Below are 21,992 nucleotides of genomic sequence, written 5' to 3' on the forward strand. Positions count from 1 at the left end.
TAAGAGATTTTAAACATTGAATGGGGTCCAATTGACCCCAAGGATTAATAGGAGGGTTAAAGTATTATATGTATTTTAAACAAAACATGTGTTTATTAATATTCTCACAGCATACTGGCTGCATGAGAGATTTTTCCACACTCTCTTTATTTAAATGCAAATCAAACTAAAGCCTTCAAATCATCCTGAAGTTGTGTAAAGCAACAAACAAACACTGACACACCACTACAACGTCTATAAACGTGCATGTGTTGACAATCAATGTTAGCAAGTAGTTAGCAAATGCTAATCTATCAGTGAGTGCTATTATTTACTTGGTTAGCAAGGTGTGTAAGTAATAAAGAGCTACAGTGAATGAGTCAGGACATTGAAATTGGCAGGCAGAAAACAAAACAAAAATAAAGACAGTGGGGCGGGATAGGAGTGATTAGTAGACAAATGCTAAGCTATCAGCTAACGCTAAAAAATCTGGGTTAGCTAAGTGTAATGGTAATGAACAGTTCTCAAGAATAAGACAGGGCACTAAAGTTAGCTAGCAAGAAAAAAGCAGAAATTCCAAAAAAGTTTTGGGTTGAAGAGATGCAACATATATACAAATGCTAAGCTATCAGTTAACGCTAAAATCTGGGTTAGCTAAGTGAAGTGTATTAGTAATAAAGAATTATCGAGTGTTATACAAGTTAGCTGACAAGAAAAAGCTATTTTTAAAAAAAGAGTTGGGGTCGAAGAGATCAAACATATCCACAAATGCTAAGCTATCAGCTAACGCTAAAACCATCTGGGTTAGCATGATGTATTGGTAATTAACAGTTCTCAAGAATCAGACAGGGTGCTAAAATTGTCTAGCAAAAGTAAAGTTTTTTTTTTTTTAAAGGATTGGGTCGAAGCGATGAAACCTATCTGCAAATGCTAAGCTAAGCTATCGGCTAACGCCAAAACTAACTTGGTTAACGAGATGTATTCTTCATAAATATTCATCTGGATGCTAAAATTGGCTAGCAAGGTGAGACAGATAAACTGGTTGGCGCTGGATAGGAGTGAATGATAAGCAAATGCTAAGCTATCAGCTAATGCTATGATTAGCTTGGTTAGCTAGGTTAATCTGTTGCAGAAGGTTTTCAGTAATAAATAGGTTGGGGTGCCAATATTGGTGTTTTTGAACATCAATTCCTGGATGACATTTTTAAGCATTGTTTAGGTCGCCATTTTTCTGACCTGTCAATCAAAGGTAGCCCCGCCCCCAAAAACATACTATGATTTATTCTCTTTTAAAAGATCCATAATTTACAATATTAAAGTCATGATGTATTGAAGAAGACTTAAATATAGAGAATGAGACCACAATGGGAGTGAGATGTAGGCTGAGTGTGTTTTTGCAGCCAGTGGAGTCGCCCCCTGCTGGCCAGAAGAGAGAATGCAGGTTTCAGGCACTAGTTTCAGCCTTCAGAGCTAATAAACAGCAGTTTCTTCCTTTGACTGAATCCATATAAAACTAAACAAATGAAGCTCTGATATCTCCCTGTCTTCATCTCCTTTTTGTCATTCCTTATCAGAGCCTTCAGCTGATGTAATTATTACCAACAATTCAAATCAGTCATGTGGAGGATTTTAATTCAAACACCTAATTGCTCATTTATTATAAGGAGGCTTCAATTAGCGCTTCACTTTAGATAAGACACAGACGGATATCCTGGGGCACGTGAGAGGTGGAGAGGTGACGAAATGTTGACTTGGTGTGAGAACAGAGGGGAAATATCTGTCAGTGTGAGGGCTTGAACTTACTCCCAACTGAAATTACAACAAATACACACACTGGGCTGCAAGACTGCTGATTCTACCAGATATGAAAGGATGAAAATGTAAGATTAGAGGAAGTATAGTGTGTGAATTTAGTCTTCTGAGGCTTCTTTTAAAGAGAAGTTGAAATTAATTTTGCAAAGAAGGATTCTCATAACAAAGGTACAGAAGAGGATTAGGGCCACTGGAAAAAAGTCAGAATTCTGGTGGATTTTCAAAATAAAAGCTGTCTGAAATATAAAATTGTGCCTGGTAATTATATACTTGGCATTACAATAAATCTCAGTTTCCATTGATATATTTTGATTCAGACTGAAAGAAGAAAACCTCAAACTGTGATGCTGCCAATTACAGCTACACCTGATTTGGATTTTCAAAATAAAAGCCATTGGAAATGAAGCCGATTAGTGATGATTTTGGATATTTTCAAAGTGAGATTCTTTAGACAGACTTTTAATCTCAGACTTCTGATTTTAATCTCAGACTTCTGACTTTAATCTCAGACTTCTGACTTTAATCTCAGACTTCTGACTTTAATCTCAGACTTCTGATTTTAATCTCAGACTTCTGACTCCAATCTCAGACTTCTGACTTTAATCTCAGACTTCTGTCTTTAGTCTCAGACTTCTGATTTTAATCTCAGACTTCTGACTCCAATCTCAGACTTCTGACTTTAGTCTCAGACTTCTGACTTTAATCTCAGACTTCTGATTTTAATCTCAGACTTCTGTCTTTAATCTCAGACTTCTGATTTTAATCTCAGACTTCTGATTTTAATCTCAGACTTCTGACTTTAATCTCAGACTTCTGATTTTAATCTCAGACTTCTGTCTTTAATCTCAGACTTCTGATTTTAATCTCAGACTTCTGTCTTTAATCTCAGATTTCTGACTTTAATCACAGACTAGTCTTTAATCTCAGACTTCTGACTTTAATCTCAGACTTCTGATTTTAATCTCAGACTTCTTACTTTAATCTCAGACTTCTTACTTTAATCTCAGACTTCTGACTTTAATCTCAGACTTCTGACTTTAATCTCAGACTTCTGACTTTAATCTCAGACTTCTGACTTTAATCTCAGACTTCTGACTTTAATCTCAGACTTCTGATTTTAGTCTCAGACTTCTGACTTTAATCTCAGATCGTTCTTCTGACATTTTTCTTATAATAATAACAAAAAAATTGACCTTAAATTTTGTTTTTTTCCAGTGGCTCTAATCCTCTTGCACACAAAGGTCAGCCCTAAAATAAAGCAAAGAAACTAAATCAGCAAAGTGGACATGCAGCTGAGCTCTGCAGAGGAAACAACATTAATATACCTGCAGCATATTAAAGAACACACAGTGAGTCTGCAGGACGACGCTGCAGATGCTTTTTAATATCTTTCCTGGACAAACATGAAGACTCTTCAGGAGCAGAGAGAGAGAGAGAGAGAGGATGTCTCATTTCTTTCTGCACACTGACCTTTACGCTGGATCACTCTTATACAAATGTTTAAATACACACACACACACACACACACACACACACACACACACACACACACACACACACAGAGCTATCCATGAGGCAGCTTATATGTGTAAGTGTGTGTGCCCTCTCATGCTTTCACATGACACATCTGCCACCTATAGGCAGAGGCTGAAACTGCAGGCTGCTTTGCCATGCATGCTCATGCTCAGGGACAGAGTGTAGGGGGAATCAGTGCAGTGTGTGTTTGTGTTGATAAGGATGCTAATCACTTCCTGTGTCACGGAAATCACCGAGCAGGCGGAGGAGATTTCACATTGTCTTAAAGACACAGGTTCAGCTGTCAGTGGTGTGTTCTTGTTTCTCCAAAACTGCATAATAAGAATAATTCTACTTATTTATTTCCTCATTTTTATAATTTCTCTGACGTTATATTGTGAGAAATTCAGGGATTATTATTGTTTTCTATTTATTATTTCTAAATCTGTTTTAAACTGAGCTTCAGTTTGCAGATTTGTCCGATCTGAGCGTCCTCCTGTGAAGACAGACTCAGGGAAACAGAGCTGTAACATCATGTTTTCTCTTTCTATCATACAGTACACTCACACTGCATGGAGGGTTTTTTTTTCTTACAGGCCTGTTTCCATGGCATTTCTTCTTTATTGGACAGTATACACGGGAGAGAGTCCAGGCAGATGGTGAGAGAGGAGACGTGATAAAGGTCACAGCCCTGGTGCAAACTCACACTCGGGGGCTTCAAACCAGGAGACGACTTTATCTGTGATGTTTGCAGCAGCTTAAAACTCCAGAACAGCTGTATCATGTGTTTCCAGACTTTTATCTCCTTACTGAGTCGTCACTGAGGAGATTCTCAGTTTAGCAGGTTAACGTGACGCATTAACAATCTCTTCTCACGCTCTGATTCAAAGTGATTTCAGCCACTGCAAACTTATCTTGCTCAGTCTGACAAAAACAGTTAAGAAAGGTTGAATAGTGTCAAACCCAAAGACTGCAGCTCAAAGACAGTGGTCGCCATATTGGAAATGTGAACTCGAACTAGCTTCAGGCTAATCTTTAAATCGGGAAAGAGGTGGCATTAAGGTCACACCATAGCCAACAGGTAAACAAGTTACAACATGAACACCTGTCAGCCAATCAAGGCTTAATTGACATAAGAAGTATGCCAAGGTTGATATAACGATGGTCACTGTGTCAGATAAGGAGATCACAGAGTCATGGAGGGAAGACAGGCTGCGCTAGAAGACACCTGCAAATGCTAACAGCAGCTATTCACAAGGCTGCTCAAGTGTCAAGAACATTATCTGTCTTGGTCGTCCCTCTGTGACACATCATGAAGGCAGGGGTGGACAAATTCAACCAGATCGTCACAGAACTGGATCTGACAGGTTTCTATTCTAGTCAATGTGTTAACTTCCACTGGATCCACTATGTTGCATTCCGGCTGTGTCTCTGATCCAGCAGGTCTGAGTCCGCTGGATCAGATACACAAGACTTCTATTTGTCCCGGATGCCGGAGCACGATGCATCAACCTCAACAGAGCAGATGGAGCGGGACAGGAAGTCAGGTTTCACCAAAACAAAATGAAAACATCCGGTTAATTTTCAGAATAAAACACTCTGTGTTATCACCAGATCGTATTTCACTTAACTGCAACAACAAACCAAAGTCATGATGAGCGGAGCCAGGCCTGGAGTCAACAGGTCAGAGGTTTTCAGAGGACCAGAAAGACAACATGGATGAGGAGAGGAGGAGGAGGAGAATCCTTGATTCAGTGATTACTGCGGGGAAAACTCGGTCACATGACTCCAGCTGACTGACGGTCCTGCTAGGATCAGAGACGGACTGGACATGGATCTGGTGGAAGTCCCAGGTCAGCTGCTATTTGCGAGGTTGAGAGGGCGAGCCACCAACCTTTGCTAACAGAGCTCACAGATAGTCTAGCTTTCTGGGACTCTTAACTTTGGCTGCTTTATGATTTCAAAGAACAAGAGAGGCAGCATGGTGGTGCAGTGGGTAGCGCTGTTGCCTCACAGCGAGAAGGTTCCTGGTTCGAGTCCCCCAGTCGGGCTGGTGCCTTTCTGTGTGGAGTTTGCATGTTCTCCCCGTGCATGCGTGGGTTCTCTCCGGGTACTCCGGCTTCCTCCCACAGTCCAAGAACATGCTCTCCAGGTTAATTGGTCACTCTAAGGTAGGTGTGAGTGTGTGTGTGAATGGTTGTCTGTCTCTCCTTGTTAGCCCTGTGATAGGTTGGAGACCTGTCCAGGGTGTACCCTGCCTTGTCAGCTGGGATTGGCTCCAGCCCCCCGTGGGATAAGTGGTCAGGATAATGGATGGAAAGAATATGAGAACAGCAAAATATAGATAAAAAGTGAAACACACTTAGAGTCTCTCTGTGTGTGAGGCCTTGAGGTTATTCTCTTAGTTCCCCCTCTCCTCTTGATTTCTGTGTTTTCTGTGTGTTTTTGCATCATTACTAAATCAAACAGGATGTTATAAGAAGCTAAGATCTCAGCCCGAGCTCGAGTTAACACCCTGCACAGATTTAGAGAACATGAACTGGTTCAGGATCAGCGTCTCAGTCTCTCTCCTCCGCCTGACAAACGGTTCATCCTCAACCTTCCAGGATGTTCGGCCAACAAACCTTTTATCTGAAAATGTATGATTTCTTTTTTCCTGCTGTCTTCCAACAGTCTTTTAGTAATTATAAAAAATACCAACCCCCAACCATCCTATCTCCTCTCTGCCCACACACACACACACACTCACACACACACTCTCACACACACCCCTCCTCCCAAAAATAATGAAATGTCTTTCCTCTGGAGGTAGCAGAAATAATGGGCAGAGAGCGGGAAGAGGGGAGACCATAAACGATAATGAACCACCTCATTCTCCTTTTTTAATTCACCCCTCCCTCCATCATCCCCCTCCTCCCCCTCCTCCCCCTCTCATCCCACAGTTACCTACAAATTTTCTCATTTCTATTTTCACCCTGGCCGAGCACAACCACCCACTCCCATCTTCCTCCTCCTCCTCCTCCTCCTCCTCCTCTCCATCTTCATCCTTCCCTCAGACAGACAGAGCCACCGCCCTGCCATCTCTCCATCCTCCTCCCCCCCATCTCCTCTCCTCCTCTCACTCCTCACCCGTTTCTACATTGTCTGCAGCAGCAGCAGCAGCAGCCCCCCCGCCGCACCCCTGCCAGGAAGCATCCTGGGTAATTTCCTCCTCTTATTGAATTGGGACGGGGGACGGATGGAGGAAAGATAAAGGGATGGGCAGATGAACGGAGGCTTGGGATGAGTGCTAATGGAGCCTGTGGAGGATTCACACATCACAAATATGCTGCACATCCTCCTCTCCTCCTCCTCCTCCTCCTCCTCTTCTTCATCTCCTCTTCCTCCTCTCTCTTCTTCTTCGGCTCATTTTGTCTCTCAAGTAAAAGTGAAGATGATCCTCTCTCGCTTGGAAAAACAACCCAGACAAAAGAGTCCGACCTTCTTTTCTCACAGATAGATATGCTATTCAACCATCCTGTGCTGTGTCTGCTTCCCCTAACACACACACACACACTCACACACACACACACACACACACTCACACACACACAGACTGAACCTAATGCTCCCTCATGTCCTGTGTTATTTCTATAGGTGAGTGAGTCATTGCTCCTCTATTCCTGTCTGTACTCTTGCTCCTCTGGGCCGAACACTGTAATCTTTTGCAGCACCATCTCCTCCTGACACACACATTAACACACGCTCATTACATGTATACACGCTCTATACTGTCTGCAAAAACATAACACTTTAACTCCTTCAGCTGCAGACAGTCTGCTCTCACAAACACTGAACCCAGCTCTGAGTTTGGTGAAGAGGTGAGCGAGGAGTCTGATAGAAAGTTCAAAATGACTTCTTCTCCAGAGTCCTCAGAGTGTTTTCAGACGTCTTACTGTAATCCAATCTAACCCGCCATCGTCTTCATGTTTGCTTTTGCAGTTTCAGAGGAAGGTGCAATTTGCAATTCATGTTGCAAGGCTCAGACAGGTGTGGAATATTAAATGGTGCGTGTCCACTCGTGTGCATGAACTCCACGTTGTCCACTTCTTTTTAAAATACCAGAAAGAGAAGTTAGAATGACTGCACATGTTTCTACCAACATTCACCATCACAACAACAAAGACTTGATTATGATCATCTCAAAGGAACCCTCGCAAGATCAATGCAAACAATAGGAGATTTAAATCAGCGAGATGGAAATGAGTATCGATGTTCCTTTTTTCAACAGCAGAGGGCGCTATTTGGCGGCAGTAGCTCAGTCCATGGGGACTTGGCTTGGGCATCTGAGGGTCGCCAGTTCAAGTCCCAGAGTGGACAAAGTTTGGCAAGTGGACTGTTGGCTGGAGAGGTGGTGGTCATAGACTGTAAATAAAAATGGACAGCGTTGCTCCGCCTCTTCCCGTTGTACGGTTCTGAAGCCAAAAAAATCCCTCTCCTGGGCGCCGCCATTGTGCAGCCAGAGCCTGTGACGCTACACTGTAATAAGCTCCGCCCTACAGCGTAGCGTTACAAGTGTGTGTCCTTTGAGGTTTCCCTCTACGGCGGATGTGAAAGGAAACAGGAAGTAAAACCCCGTTTTTTAAACTCTAATAAAAAGAGGCCTTGGACACAAAACAGTCAAATACTAACTACATATCTCCACAGCATACGGAGGGGAGAAACATTCGTACGACGTGTATCTATTTTTTAAAGTTTGACCTATACTGCAGCCAGCCACCAGGGGGCAGACGCTCTGCTGAAACCTTCACTTCCAGCCGAGTGAGATGCACCCCTGGTGGTGGTCCATTCGCCTGGGCACTGCCGAGGTGCCCTCGAGCAAGGCACCGGACCCCCTACTGCACGGTCTGCGCTGGTTGATGGCAGCCTCCACACTCTGACATCCCTCCTAAGCATGTTTGAGCATCACTGTATGTATAACAAACTATGTGTGTATGTAGCAGGATCAAAAAAAGAACACCAGTGAACATTTGAATTTCACCTGTGAGGTTTAATAAAGTACGTTTACCTATCTGCCTTTGACTTCTCTATTTGAACACCACTACATCTCATGCATGTAGCTCTTGAAGCAGCTGAAGGAGATTGTGCAGCTGAGAATTCACCTCCAGAGTTTCAAACACACAAAGGACACTTGACCACCTTTGCTTCATTCTTCCTTTTTTAAAACGATACTATTACTGTCTACTCTCAGCACAAACAAGTGGATGATTTCTCTCACTCTCAAACAAGAGAGACGCAGCAGACAACTTTACGACACTTAAAGAGCTTATGGTTCATCCGAAGGTGTCAAAACATCTCACATTTCTTCCAGCTGATCATTCTTTTGGCAGTTTTTAACTTGTGTAACTTTATAATGTAATGGAAGACATTTCATCCCTTGATGCATGACACACCAGTTTAAGTGTTGCTAGGATGCTGCACACTTTTTAAAAATCAAGTTAAGTTAGGTCAAGTTAAGTTGCGTGCCCATGTAGAGTGTGGCCCTGGTTCGAATCCAGCCTGCGGCCTCTTCCCTGCATGTCATTCCCCTACTCTCTCCCACCTTCCTACACTATCCACTGTCCTCTCCTCTATCAATAAAGGTGTAAAACCCTGAAAATATGTAAAAACAAAACAAAAACAAAAACATCAAATATGAGACTTCTAAGATCCAAACAAAAATAATGTATATCATGATCACAGAGTAAAACAAACAATGATTCTCAGATGTTTTTGTTTTGAAGCCTTATTTCTTTGAAATGCCACCCTGAATGCATTGAATGTCATGAACTGTAACGTGCACAATCAAATCCACAACAAAGATTTTAAAGAACATATTGCTAAATAGACAGTATGGATGTGATCTGAAATCTATGACTTTCAACAACTACAAATAAGTCTTTTTTTAAAGTTATATTTTTAGGCTTTTTCCCTTTATTGATAGGACAGCTGAAGAGAGACAGGAGATATGGAGAGTAGAGAGCGGGGGAAGACATGCAGGAAATGGTCGACCAGCCGGGAATCGAACCGGCGACCCCTGCGATGAGGACTGTAGCCTCTGTAAGTGGGGCGCTTAGACCGCTAGGCCACCAGCGCCCCCACAAATAAGTCTTTAATATTGGCTTTCACCAGATCTGTGTCCGGTCTGTTTCTAATCCGCTGCGGTCCGACTCTGCGCTCTCTCGCCCGTCAACACCCACAGGTTTTGTTTTCAGAACGCAGCACAGAGCAGGACCGCCGGACAGCTGGAGTCAAGTGACCGAGGTTTTCCTGCTATAATCACTGAATCAAATGTTAAATGGACTTGTACTTATATAGCTCTTTTCTAGTCTTTCTGACCACTCAAAGCGCTTTTACATTACTCGTCTCATTCACCCATTCATACCCATTCACTCACTGATGGCAGAGGCTGCTATGTAGTGAGGGACCATCAGTGTTAAGTAATCTCATTCGTACACATTCACACACCTCTGAACAACAGAGGGAGCAATTCGGGGTTCAGTGTTCTTGCTCAAGGACACTTCGGCATGTGACTGCCGGAGCTGGGATTGAACCACCAACCTTCAGATTGATAGACAACCGACTCTACCCACTGAGCCACAGCCGCCCGAGGAATCAAGGATTCTCCTCCTCCTCCTGTCCTCACCCATGTTGTCTTTCAGGTCCTCTGAAAACCTCTGACCACGCAGATGGAACGCAACGGAGCGGATCCAGTGGAAGTTAACACATTGACTAGAATAGAAACCTATCAGATCTGTTGTTGTGACGGATCAGAGGAATTTGGATTGGGAATCTGAATCTGAAACAAAATAATGTTTGCTGAAGTTAAAGAGTCAGACTTGCTGCTCTTCACACCAGATTGAAAGTATTTCCCTGCAATCATATGATTAAAAAAAGAAAAGACAGGAGGATAACTCAGAGGAGAGAGAGTCATCTTCACAGGAACAATGAAGAGAAAATAAACGGTGGTTGTATAAGGTAACAATATGAAGGAAAGAAGACGATGAGGCTGATTTGTTCTCTGCTGCATCCTGACACGAGGGTGATAATGAAGACCGAGTCGACCTGTCACTTTGAACTAATTAGCTCAGCTCTGACACCGCGCCTCCAACAGAGGGAGAATAACAGGAGTCAAGAGGTGGATACAGGTACGACTGTTTGTCTCTGTGTGTGTGTGTGTGTGTGTGTGTGTGTGTGTGTGTGTGTGTGTGTGTGTGGGGGAGACAGTGGCAGAAAAGAGAAATGTCAAAAAGACGAGTAGAGCTACAAAGAGAGGTGGAGAGATTGAACTTTGTGTGGATTTTGTACAAAGATACTTATGCATGTGTGTTTCTCTGCCTTTGTGTGTGTTTCTCTGCCTTTGTGTGTGTGTGTGTGTGTGTGTGTGTGTGTGTGTGTGTGTGTGTGTGTGTGTGTGTGTGTGTGTGTGGTACAGACAGACAGACAGACAGATATATTGGCATTCCAATGCAAATTGGCACTTCAGTGTCTCTCTCTCTCCTCAGCTAATTAACTCGACGCTCAGGGGCCCGGCTTAATTGGAACGAGCTCAACCCTCTGTTCCCCCCAACGTTATCTACACACACACACACACACACACACACACACACACACTCACTGACACATGCACTCACTGACACACGCACACACACACACACAGAGGGAGTATGACTGACAGCGAGTGTGTGGTGCTGATAGTCGCAGAGCTACACGGTGGAGTGCTGGTGGTGGTGTTGCAGGAAGGAAATGGAATATACTAAGCATACTCCCAGCCACACACACACACACACACACACACACACACACACACACACACACACACACACACACACACACACAGGCAAAGGCAAAGAAACAGACCAAGCTGATTGAAATCCCAAAACTCAAACCCTGATCTTTCCTCTGAGTGTGTGTTCCTGTCTCATGGTCTCATCAGTGATTGGTCACAGCGGTCGGAGTCACTGCAGACCTCTCCCTGCTGATTGGGATTCGGTGCTAACTGTTTATCTCACGGAGCTCTGAGAGGACTCAGAGGAGGAACAGTGAGACAGGGAGAAGCTCAGATGTGCAGATTTAACAGCAGAAGGCGAACAGAGAGGATGGGGAGTCGGGGTTTGTGTCTGAGCAGCGGGAGGTGGAGGGTTTATAGCACATTAACTGGCTCATTACAGGAAGAACTGAGAGGGCGTGGACGGAGTTAGAGACGGGTGGGGAAGAAATGAGGGATGAAGCAGTTTGGAGGAGGAGGAGGAGGAATAATGTCAGCTCAGAGTCAGAAAGAAAGGGGAGAGTCGTCCTTTTCTTCTAAAGGCTGGTTTACACTTCTGCGGACATGAGCTCTACATACTTATGTGCCGATGTGTCCGCGTCGCTCTGCAGTACTCCTCCTAAACACCTGAGGGCAGTGTGGTCTCTCTGAGAGCCGGTCGCCTGCTTCCGGTCCCGATACGATCTCTGTTTACTTTTCCACAGAGATTCAGAGCGTGTTCTGTTAAAGGTGACATATCATGCTAAATGTTCTTTTTAATGGTTCTCTCCCTGAAATCTGTGTCCCTGTCTACAAACCCCCTGAAAAGTCAAAGAATCCATTCTGCCCCTGTTCTGATTTCTCCACCTTTCTGTAAATGTGTGCTGAAACCAGCCGTTTCAGTTTTCAGTGTTTTTCATACGTCACAACGCCATCCGGTCTGTAACAGGAAGTCAGAGCTCGGAGCTTGTTCAGCCCATAGACTGTATAAAATACAACTCAACCCCTCCTCCGTTTTTCATTCCCTGCACACATGTGTGCTAACAAGGAGCTTAGGAGGGAGGCATGCTAGTTGTAGGCTGTCTTAATAAACACAAAGGTCGCTTTGACTCCCCACGTCTGCAGATTTGAAGATCTAGTGGATGAGTTTTATTTATCATGGATAAGTGCTAGCGCTAGTTAGCATAGCCACATAGCTACATGTTGGTAGCTACACGTCGACATGCTGACAAATAAAACAACAAGAAACACTAAATCTGTGACCAATGGTTCAGAAAGGTCCTGCTGCAGGCGCCTCTCCATCAGGATCAGATTCTGGATCAGATTCAGAGGGTTGAAGTAACCCGGGTCTGTGAGCAGCCGTGTATATTCAGCCAACATGTAAACATTAGATCAACCTGCAGGACAGCCGAGGCCACACCCACTTCCTGAGGGGGCGTGGTCAGATAGCTCATTCTCATTTAAAGGCACAGACACAGAAAACAGCCTGTTCTTAGCAGGGCTGAAAAAGAGGGGTTTACAGGCAGACCAGAATCTGATTTCAAAGTGTTTTTTTGAGCAATAAACTTTAAAGACATGTTTTGGGGACCTCTTAGACCAATATATGTTGATGAAAAAGAGCAGAATATGTCACCTTTAATCTACAGCTGATACATGTTGCTGTTTATCATACAGACATGATTACATGAAGAATAGAGAGGAGGAGATGAAATACACGGACGAGGTGCGGCTGTTCAAGGAGTGTTGTAAATGCAGGAAATACAATGCAACCGAGCGGACCAATCACAGGGCTTGCGGTCCACGCCGATTCTACGCGTAGTTACATTTTGGAGGAGGGGCACGTTGGATATTTGTGTAGGCTTCTATGTAGGTACGGGGGCTACGCTAAGGTGTCCTGGTCTCATGTCATGTCAGGTTTAGGTGATTTTACTACAGGAGGAGACGACAGCACATAGAGGTATGATAGGAGGTGAGAGGGAGCATAGAGGAGGTTCGTTCTGTCAGATAATTCATCATAATCTATGAGTAAACATAAGTTATGGCTCTGTCACACCTTGACGATTCAGCCAGTGTTTCCCAAGACAGCAGCATAAAAAGTTTCACAAATAGAACAGGACAAAACATACAGTGACAAGTATTACATGGATTTATAAATGATCAGTGTTAAGCTCTAAAACATGAGCACAAGCTGATCAGATCATCCTTTATCCTAGTTTTGAAATCCTCCAATAGAATTAAACAATCCAGTTTCAGGCGACTCTGAAGCTCAAACCAGGAAGAGGGAGCAAAGACATTAAAAGCACTTTTACCAAAGACAGAGAGGAATGACAAAAAGAATTTGTCCATGGGACCGAAGGTTACAGCCACTGACAGCTTTAGGAGTCAATAAGGAGCAGAAATAAGAAAGCAGCTCCTGGAGTACGGCCTTATAAAGAAAGACATACCAATGCTCCATTCTTCTGTTGTGTAAGGAAGACAAGCCGACCTTCTAGAAGGAATCAAATGCCTTTCTAAAAACGCTGACATATGCTGATGGACCGGGCACGGATCTGGTGGAATTTGGCCCTGAGTCTGTTTTTAGTTTCAGGATCAAATCACAAGATGGTCCGACAAAAACAAATGATTGTTCATCAGGGCCGCCCCCCCTCTGCTGACTCTTTATAGACTCTCCTCAAAACACACTTTAATATTTCAGCATTTGAGTCCTCCAGCCCTGATTAGATCCTCATTTCCAGCGCTGTGTTTTCCTTGTTGTTTGTTTGTCTCTTTTTAAGTGATTGCTTGTTTGGTCTCACATTGTGTTTTTTTATGTATTGTACAGCACTTTGGTCAGCTTCTGCTGTGTTTTTAAATGTGCTTTATAAATACACTTGACTTCACCTGACTTGATAGTTAAATTTAGAACAAAAATCATGGTTTTTGGAAACAGTCAGGTACAGATGGAGTAAAACAATAGATGAAAACCTTCAATAAAACACGTCCAATCCAAACTGTCCAGAAGCGTTTCAGTCCTCACCAAAGCCAAGAATATTCTGGATCATGAATCACTCTTCATCCTCTACTGTTGTCCATCAGAATAATGCATAACGTTCATTGTTCCTAAACTCCAAAACCTCCAAATCTGGATTTTAAAACTGCACAAATAATGTACAAAGCAAGGACTGTCAGTTTGACTCTGTTCATTTGGATCCGTTTCCGTCTCTGCTCGCTGGAAGAGAATCAACCCGAGCTGCGTCCGACTTCAACCATCCCCAGAAATTTTGTGAGTACTTTTTCAAACTCATGGAAGAGTTTCGACAACCTTTTGACAACAAGACCTGCAGCTTTTAAACGATATGCAGAGACAGCGCCCTCGATCTCTGCTGGTCATGTGTCGTCTTAAAGGTACAGTGTGTAGAAACAGGAATATCCCAGGTAGCTTAACTCCTGTGTGGTGTTCTGATTTTCTCACTCAGTAAATAAAGACATCATTTCAGAAACCTCTGGAAGTCTGGAACCATTATTTTAACATCATCTGCATCTTTTTAAAGCTGCAGCCTTCTGCAGCGTCCCTGCAGAGAATAATCTGCACTGATTCATACTTAATAAGAAGGAATGGTTTTGGTCCACTGACCTCTGCGAGCGTCACAACTGCAACACGTATATTTCTTCTCATTACAGAGTTTTAATTGCTAGACGCTGTGTGGGAGTTTTCCTCCTCGCGAGCATCAGTGGGCCTCCTGTTTTCCTCCCACACGCCTGTCACAAACAATACTCAGCTGAAAGAAAGAACCTGCCGTCTTAAAGCCGCCGTCAGAGTCAAGATTTACTCCCTGATTCACTCGCAGGGAAGTTCTCCAACTCTCAGGGAGAACACAAACACACACACACACACACACACAAACACACACACACACACTGACATCCAGTCTGACAGGAACATGAGTCCTGAAACAAAGAGACGTGTGTGTGTGTGTGTACCTCTGTGTGTGTGTGTGTGTGTGTGTGTGTGTGTGTGTACCTCTGTGTGTGTGCCTCTGTGTGTGTGTGTGTGTGTGTAGCTCTGTGACAGTGACCTCACGTACCTTACTGTTGCTCATGCACTGCAGCTTCATCTGCTTCATGTAGGTCGTAGTGAGAGGCATGTTGTAGTCGATCACCTCCAACACCAGAGAGCTCGGTCTGTCGTTCTCTACAGAGGAGAGGAAAGGAGACAAGGAGAGGAGGAGAGGGTAGGAGAGGAGAGGAGAGGAGAGGAGAGGAGAGGAGAGGAGAGGAGAGGAGAGGAGAGGAGAGGAGAGGAGAGGAGAGGAAATGAGAGGTGACAAGACCAGAGGAACGGAAACAAGGGAAGAAGAGAGGAAACGAGAGGAAATGAGAGGAAACGAGGAGAGTTTACAATAGAAAACGAGAGGAAAGGGAACAAGTGGAGGGGCAAGGAGAAGACAGGAAAGGAGAGGAAACGAGAGGAGACGAGCCCAGAGGAAGCGAAACAAGGGAAGAGGAGAGGAAATGAGAGGAAACCAGAGGAAAGGAAATAAGAGGAGAGGAGTCAGAGGAGAGGAAACAAGGGAAGAAGAGAGGAAACAAAAGGAAATGAGAGGAAACGAGGAGAGTTTACAAGAGAAAACGAGAGGAAAGGGAACAAGTGGAGGGGCAAGGAGAGGACAGGAAACGAGAGGAAACGAGAGGAGACGAGACCAGAGGAAGGGAAACACGGGAAGAGAGGAGAGGAAATGAGAGGAAACCAGAGGAAAGGAAATAAGAGGAGAGGAGTCAGAGGAGAGGAAACAAGAGAGACGAGACCAGAGGAAGGGTAACAAGGGCAGAGGAGAGGAAATGAGAGGAAACAAGGAGAGTTTACAAGAGAAAACGAGAGGAAAGGAAACAAGAGGAGGGGAGAGGAGAGGAAACGAGAGGAAACAAGAGGAAACGAGAGGAGACGAGACCAGAGGAAGGGAAACAAGGAAAGAGGAGAGGAAATGAGAGGAAACCAGAGGAAAGGAAATAAGAGGAGAGGAGACAGAAGAGAGGAGTCAGGGGAGAGGAAACATGGGGAGACAAGAAGAGAAGAAATGAGAGGAAATGAGAGCAAAAGAAAGGAAACAAGAGAAAAGGAAATAAGAGGAGATGAGAGGAGAGAAGAGGAGAGGAGAGGAGAGGAGAGGAGAGGAGAGGAGAGGAGAGGAGAGGAGAGGAGAGGAGAGGAGAGGAGAGGAGAGGAGAGGAGAGGAGAGGAGAAGCACAAATAGTCAGTAAACAGTTGATTGTTATTTCATAACTTTGAGTTTTCATATCATTCCTTTCCTTCCAGGTGATCCTGTTGCACCTGTGAACCTGTATTTAAATCACAGCTACTAATTAAGGCACTCATGCAGGATTCTTGAGCTCAGCTAAGTCGTTGACAAATTTGAATATGCAAATGATTGTAATGACCTGAATATAGGAGCATGTTTGTCCCTTGAAATACTCCTGATAAAGTGGGATCATCTTGTTGACTCAAAGTTCAAAGCTGCTAAAGTTAAAGAGGATGTATAATATCATAGTAAAGCAGGTTTCTACGGTGGCCTTTAAGGTCAAATGCAAAAACATTTCACTGAACACAAAAACAACAAACACATAAATATTGCATGAATCCCAAAAACATTTAATGACATTTAACATTTAGAAGAGCTGTTTGCTCTTCTTTTAAACCCACTGAGTTTAATAAGGTCTGATATGGTGCTGTGTCAAAGAGTGAACACTAGAGGACCCTCTAGAGCTGGAGGCAGAGCAGCACAGGAGCAGGAGGAGACCGACTCTGATGAGGCTCCAGATATTAGACACAGAAGAAGGAGAGGAGAGGAGAGGAGAGGAGAGGAGAGGAGAGGAAACAAGGGGAGAGGAAAGGATGGAGAGGAAGTAACAAGGGGAGAGGAGAGGAGAGAGAAGAGGAAACAGAGGAAAGGAGAGGAGAGTAGACAGAGGAGACAGAGGAAAGGAGAGGAGAGGAGACAGAGGAGATGAGAGAAAATGAAAGGAGAGGAGAGGCGAGGAAACAAGAGGATACAAAAGGAAACAAGAGGAGAGGATACAAGAGGAAACAAGGGGAGAGGAAACAGAGGAGAGGGGAGGAAAGAAACAAGAGGAGAGGATAGAAGATGAGAGGACAGGAGAGGAGAAGAGAGAGAAGAAGAAACAAGGGGAGAGGAAATGAGAAGAAACGAGAGGAAACAAGAGGAGAGGAGACAGAGGAGAGGACAGGATATGAGAGGAGAGGATATGAGAGGAGAGGAGAGGAGAGGAGAGGAGAGGAGAGGAGAGGAGAGGAGAGGAGAGGAGAGGAGAGGAGAGGAGAGGAGAGGAGAGGAGAGGAGAGGAAACAAGAGGAGAGGAGACAAAAGACTTAAAAAGCATATTTTTCTGTCTCACATCTGATGCTCCACATTACAAATCTCTCCATCTCTCCATCTCTCCATCTCTCCCTCTCTCCATCTCTCAATCTCTCAATCTCTCCATCTCCGCCTTGCTCCTCTCCTCTCTCATCCATTTATCTCCCGGCCTCACGATGGACGTGTCTAACGTCTGGAGCGTCCACAGGACGGACATGAATATAGGACAGGGGATCAATACGGCTTAGAGGAATAGACAGTACAGTCATATTGATCAGTGATTGATAGTCTGCAGTGACGACGGGAGAAGGAGAATGAGTGTGTGAGTGTGTGTATTCTCCAGAGACACACACACACACACACACACACACACACACACACACACACATGGTGATAAGGGACTGATTATGTGACACATGGCTGACATGTGATGTTGAACATGAGGCTAACGAGCCCTGATTGGACGAGATGAAGATGATGTTGGAGGTTGTGTATGTTTGTTACCATGCATCCTCAACATTTACCTGTTGAAGTGACCTCATCATATCTCATGGTTTGTTAGATTTAAAACAGAAACAGGGACAAAGTTAACTCTCTGAGTCACCAGAGAGGTGGCAGCTAGAGGACAGAATCCATCAGACTTAAAGGAGCAACATTCGAACTTTTAACAACATTTTGTTGATCAAATGTTCATCAATCAAAACCTAATGAAGTGTTGATCCTGATCCTCACCATGCCAACAACTAAACTGAACTTTCCTTTTGTTTTTCTTTTATTCATGTAGGGAAATATAGACAAACAGAAATCTAGGGACGAGCTTAAACTTGATATTTACATTTATGTGTCATGGAAGAAATCTACAAGGTATCAGGTAAAGTTCGAAGTGTATCCTTGATGATTATATTAAATTGTCCTTCGAGTCTATTGATGAGTATTTTCTTTATGATTTACAATTTTTGTTATCTTTTAAATATTCTTCACATTCATATATTTGCAATATTTGTATCAGAGGAATAGAAAGAAAAAAGGTTTGACTGCTTTGTTGAATTAAACAAGAACTAAAGGTTAAAAATAATCAGAGCTTTGGGGAAAAATATAAATAATAAAATACATAATAATATGAAATAAATAATAATATAAAATAACAAAATAAAATAATAAAATTAATAATGAAATAAAATAATAAAATAATAGATAATAATCTTAAATAATAAAATTAAATAATAAAACACAATTATAAAATAAAGAATACAACAAAATATAAAATTAAAAATTAAATGATAAAATAAATGATAAAATTAAATATAAAATTAAAAATTAAATAATAAAATAAATGATAAAATTAAATATAAAATTAGAAATTAAATATTAAAAATTAAATAATAAAATAAATGATAAAATTAAATATAAAATTAAAAATTAAATAATAAAATAAATGATAAAATAACACAATAAATAATAAAAATAAAAAGTCACTTATTCAAATCATAGAAAAGTATTTTTATGTTTTCTAATATATGAAAAGCATCGACCACAGAGTACTCAACCACAAGTTCCTTGACTATACTTCTTAATTTCTGATCCAGTTATTTTCTTTTCAACTCTCACTTATTTTTTTCCAGCAGCTTTAAATCAAATGCAATTTTTTAATGCTGATATAAAAGTCATGAGGGTTTTGGTGGTGGTGGTGTTGTCTGGTCTGAGGTGGTCATTCCACTCAGACCGAGCTGTCTTAAGTCAATCTTTTATTTGAACTTAAACTCAGATAAATTAAAACACGTTGAACAAAATCAAACCTTTTAAATCTCAGCTCATCGTTTCAGTTCACACAAATGTTTCTTTTGTATCTAGACGTCATTGTTTTGTTATTTCCATTAAGGATAATAACCCTGGCCCTCACACACACACACACACACACACACACACACACACACACACACACACACACACACACACTCTTTCACACACAGCGTGCCTGCTGTCTGTGTCAATTAAACATGGCCCTGGTCCGTGCTGATTAATTGCATTTAATAATTCACAGCTGAACTTTAGTGGGAGTCACTTCAGCGCAGCGATAAAGAGGGCCGAGGTCATGGTTGCACATGTGTGTGTGTGTGTGTGAGTGTGTGTGTGTGTGTGTTGACGTATGTGTGTGTTCATGTGCATGCATGTCAGGGAAAGGCTGAACCCCCACAGGGCAGGAAGGCAATTAGCTGCTCTCTCTCTCTGAGTGGCATCCAGTGATGGCACAACACACACACACACACTGTGCACACACACTCTCTGCCACTGTCATTAATATGTGAGTGTGTGTGTTTGATTGTTTGCTCAGCTTATTTAACTTGTAATTAATTGGTTTGTGTAACGTTCTGTTTAAACCTCGTATATTAACATTTTCTCACTACGTCATTTTGAATTTGACGTTTCTGATCCCTGAGAGCGACGCCGCCTCAGACGTCACGCAGGTAAGGTGAGGTGGGCAGCGTCAACAACTCAACATCCTGCTGTGTTCATAAATCATTATGTTTGTGTTTGTTTGAGACCTCTTTCAGACACAGAACGAGTAAGGAGTTTGTTTTAATAATGTTTATGATTTAGAAACACTTTCCTCTGCTGTGAGGGAAATAACCAAACAGCTTGATCAAATGGAGTCTAATGTTGTGGAGGTTTCTCCAGATTTCAATATGTGGAGAGCCGACCTTCTCATTAAAGCTCTAAATTCAGAGTCCTGAACTGGAGAGGTCAGTCAGGTAATGTGACTTAACGAGCATCAAACCAAGCAAACGTTTTATTTAATACCATCACCCTAAAAGTTTTGAAACTAGAATAAATGAGCAGACTTCTTCTCCTTAGTTCCTGCCTGTAAACAAGCCTGTATGTCTCTGTCCATGGTGCTGAAATATGGACCTAAATAGATGCAATCACTGTTTTTAAAGGTGACATATCATGCAAAATGGACTTTTTAATGGTTCTTTACCTGAAATATGTGTCCCTGGCATGTCTACAAACCCCCCGAGAATGAAAAGAATCCATTCTGCCCCTGTTCTGATTTCTCCACCTTTCTGTAAATGTGTGTGAAACCAGCCGTTTCAGACTTCCTTGTTTTTGTTACGTAACAACAATATCCGGTCTGTCACGGAGTCAGAGCTCGGAGCTTGTTCAGCCCATAGACTGTATAAAATAATACTGAATCCCTCCTCCGTTTTTCATTACCTGCACAAATGTGTGCTAACAAGGAGCTTAGGAGGGAGGCATGCTAGTTGTAGGCTGTCTTAATAAACACAAAAGTCGGTTTTACTCCCCACGTCTGCAGATTTGAAGATCTAGTGGATGATTTTTATTTGTCATGGATAAGTGCTAGCGCTAGTTAGCATAGCCACATAGCTATATGTTCATAGCTGTAGCTGTAGCTGTGTAGCTGTAGCTGTAGCTGTGTACCAAGACACACGTCGACATACTGACAAATAAAACAACAAGAAACACTAAATCTGTGACCAATCGTTCAGAAAGGTCCTGCTGCAGGCGCCTCTCCGTCAGGATCAGATTCTGGATCAGATTCAGAGGGTTGAAGTAACGTGATCTCTGAGCAGCCGTGTATATTCACCCAACATGTAAACATTAGATCAACGTGCTGGACAGCCGAGGCACATCCACTTCCTGAGGGGGCGTGGTCAGAGAGAAAACAGAGTGTTCTGATGAGGACTGAAGAAGAGGGTTTTTCAGGCAGACCAAAATCTGATTTCAAAGTGTTTTTTTGAGCATAAACTTTAAAGACATGTTTTGGGGACCTCTTAGACCAATATATGTTGATGAAAAAAGCGTGATATGTCACCTTTAAACTTCCTGCTTTTTCAATTTTTGGTGCCATGTGTTTGGGACAATTTTGTTTTTGTTTCCATTATTTTGTAGTTTAATGCTACTCATTGTTTATTTTCTCAGACACTTCATTTATTTAGCATTTTTATTTTTTATTTTTATATTTGGCTGCTATTGTATTTTTGTTTTATGGATAGTGTGTGATTTTAAATATTGTTTTTCTCTTTTCTTGTTGTTGTGTTGAACCCCAGAAAGACTAGTTAGACTATTAATTCAACTCTCTCCCTCCCGACATCCGCAGCGCCCCAACCCCGGACAGTTTTAAGAAAGCAGTCAGAACGCACCTTTTCCTCAAGGCCTTTCCCCGTTAGATATCCCCACCTACCCCCCAGACCTCCTACCTGACCACGTGTTCAAGATCAGCAAAGATCATTTGTCCGTAGGGGGCGCCAAAACCAACAGAGATCCAAAGTTTTTAGCAGGAGTTCTAATAGATTATGTGTTTCATTGTTTAACTTGTGTCTCATCTACTTAAAGGTGACATATCATGCAAAATGTTCTTTTTAATGGTTCTCTACCTGAAATATGTGTCCCTGTCTACAAACCCCCTGAGAATGAAAAGACTCCATTCTGCCCCTGTTCTGATTTCTCCACCTTTCTGTAAATGTGTGCTGAAACCAGCCGTTTCAGTTTTCAGTGTTTTTGTTACGTAACAACAATATCCGGTCTGTAACAGGAAGTCAGAGCTCGGAGCT

The 21,992-nt window shown here is 42.6% G+C and overlaps 1 protein-coding gene across 1 annotated transcript in view; it reads right to left on the reverse strand.

The window, feature by feature from the left end:
• The window catches only part of LOC117820945 (nucleolar protein 4-like), a 66,466-nt gene extending 48,493 nt beyond the window's left edge, over positions 1-17,973 (reverse strand). Inside the window, exons 1-2 of the mRNA XM_034694898.1 lie at positions 17,946-17,973; positions 15,136-15,242 (exon numbers count right to left, since the gene is read on the reverse strand). Coding sequence (XP_034550789.1) covers positions 15,136-15,242; positions 17,946-17,973 — 135 coding nt within the window. The remainder of the gene's footprint in view (positions 1-15,135; positions 15,243-17,945) is intronic.
• Positions 17,974-21,992: the final 4,019 nt, after the last annotated feature.

This window comes from Notolabrus celidotus, chromosome 11 (assembly GCF_009762535.1).
Source record: "Notolabrus celidotus isolate fNotCel1 chromosome 11, fNotCel1.pri, whole genome shotgun sequence".
Taxonomy (NCBI): Eukaryota; Metazoa; Chordata; class Actinopteri; order Labriformes; family Labridae; genus Notolabrus; species Notolabrus celidotus.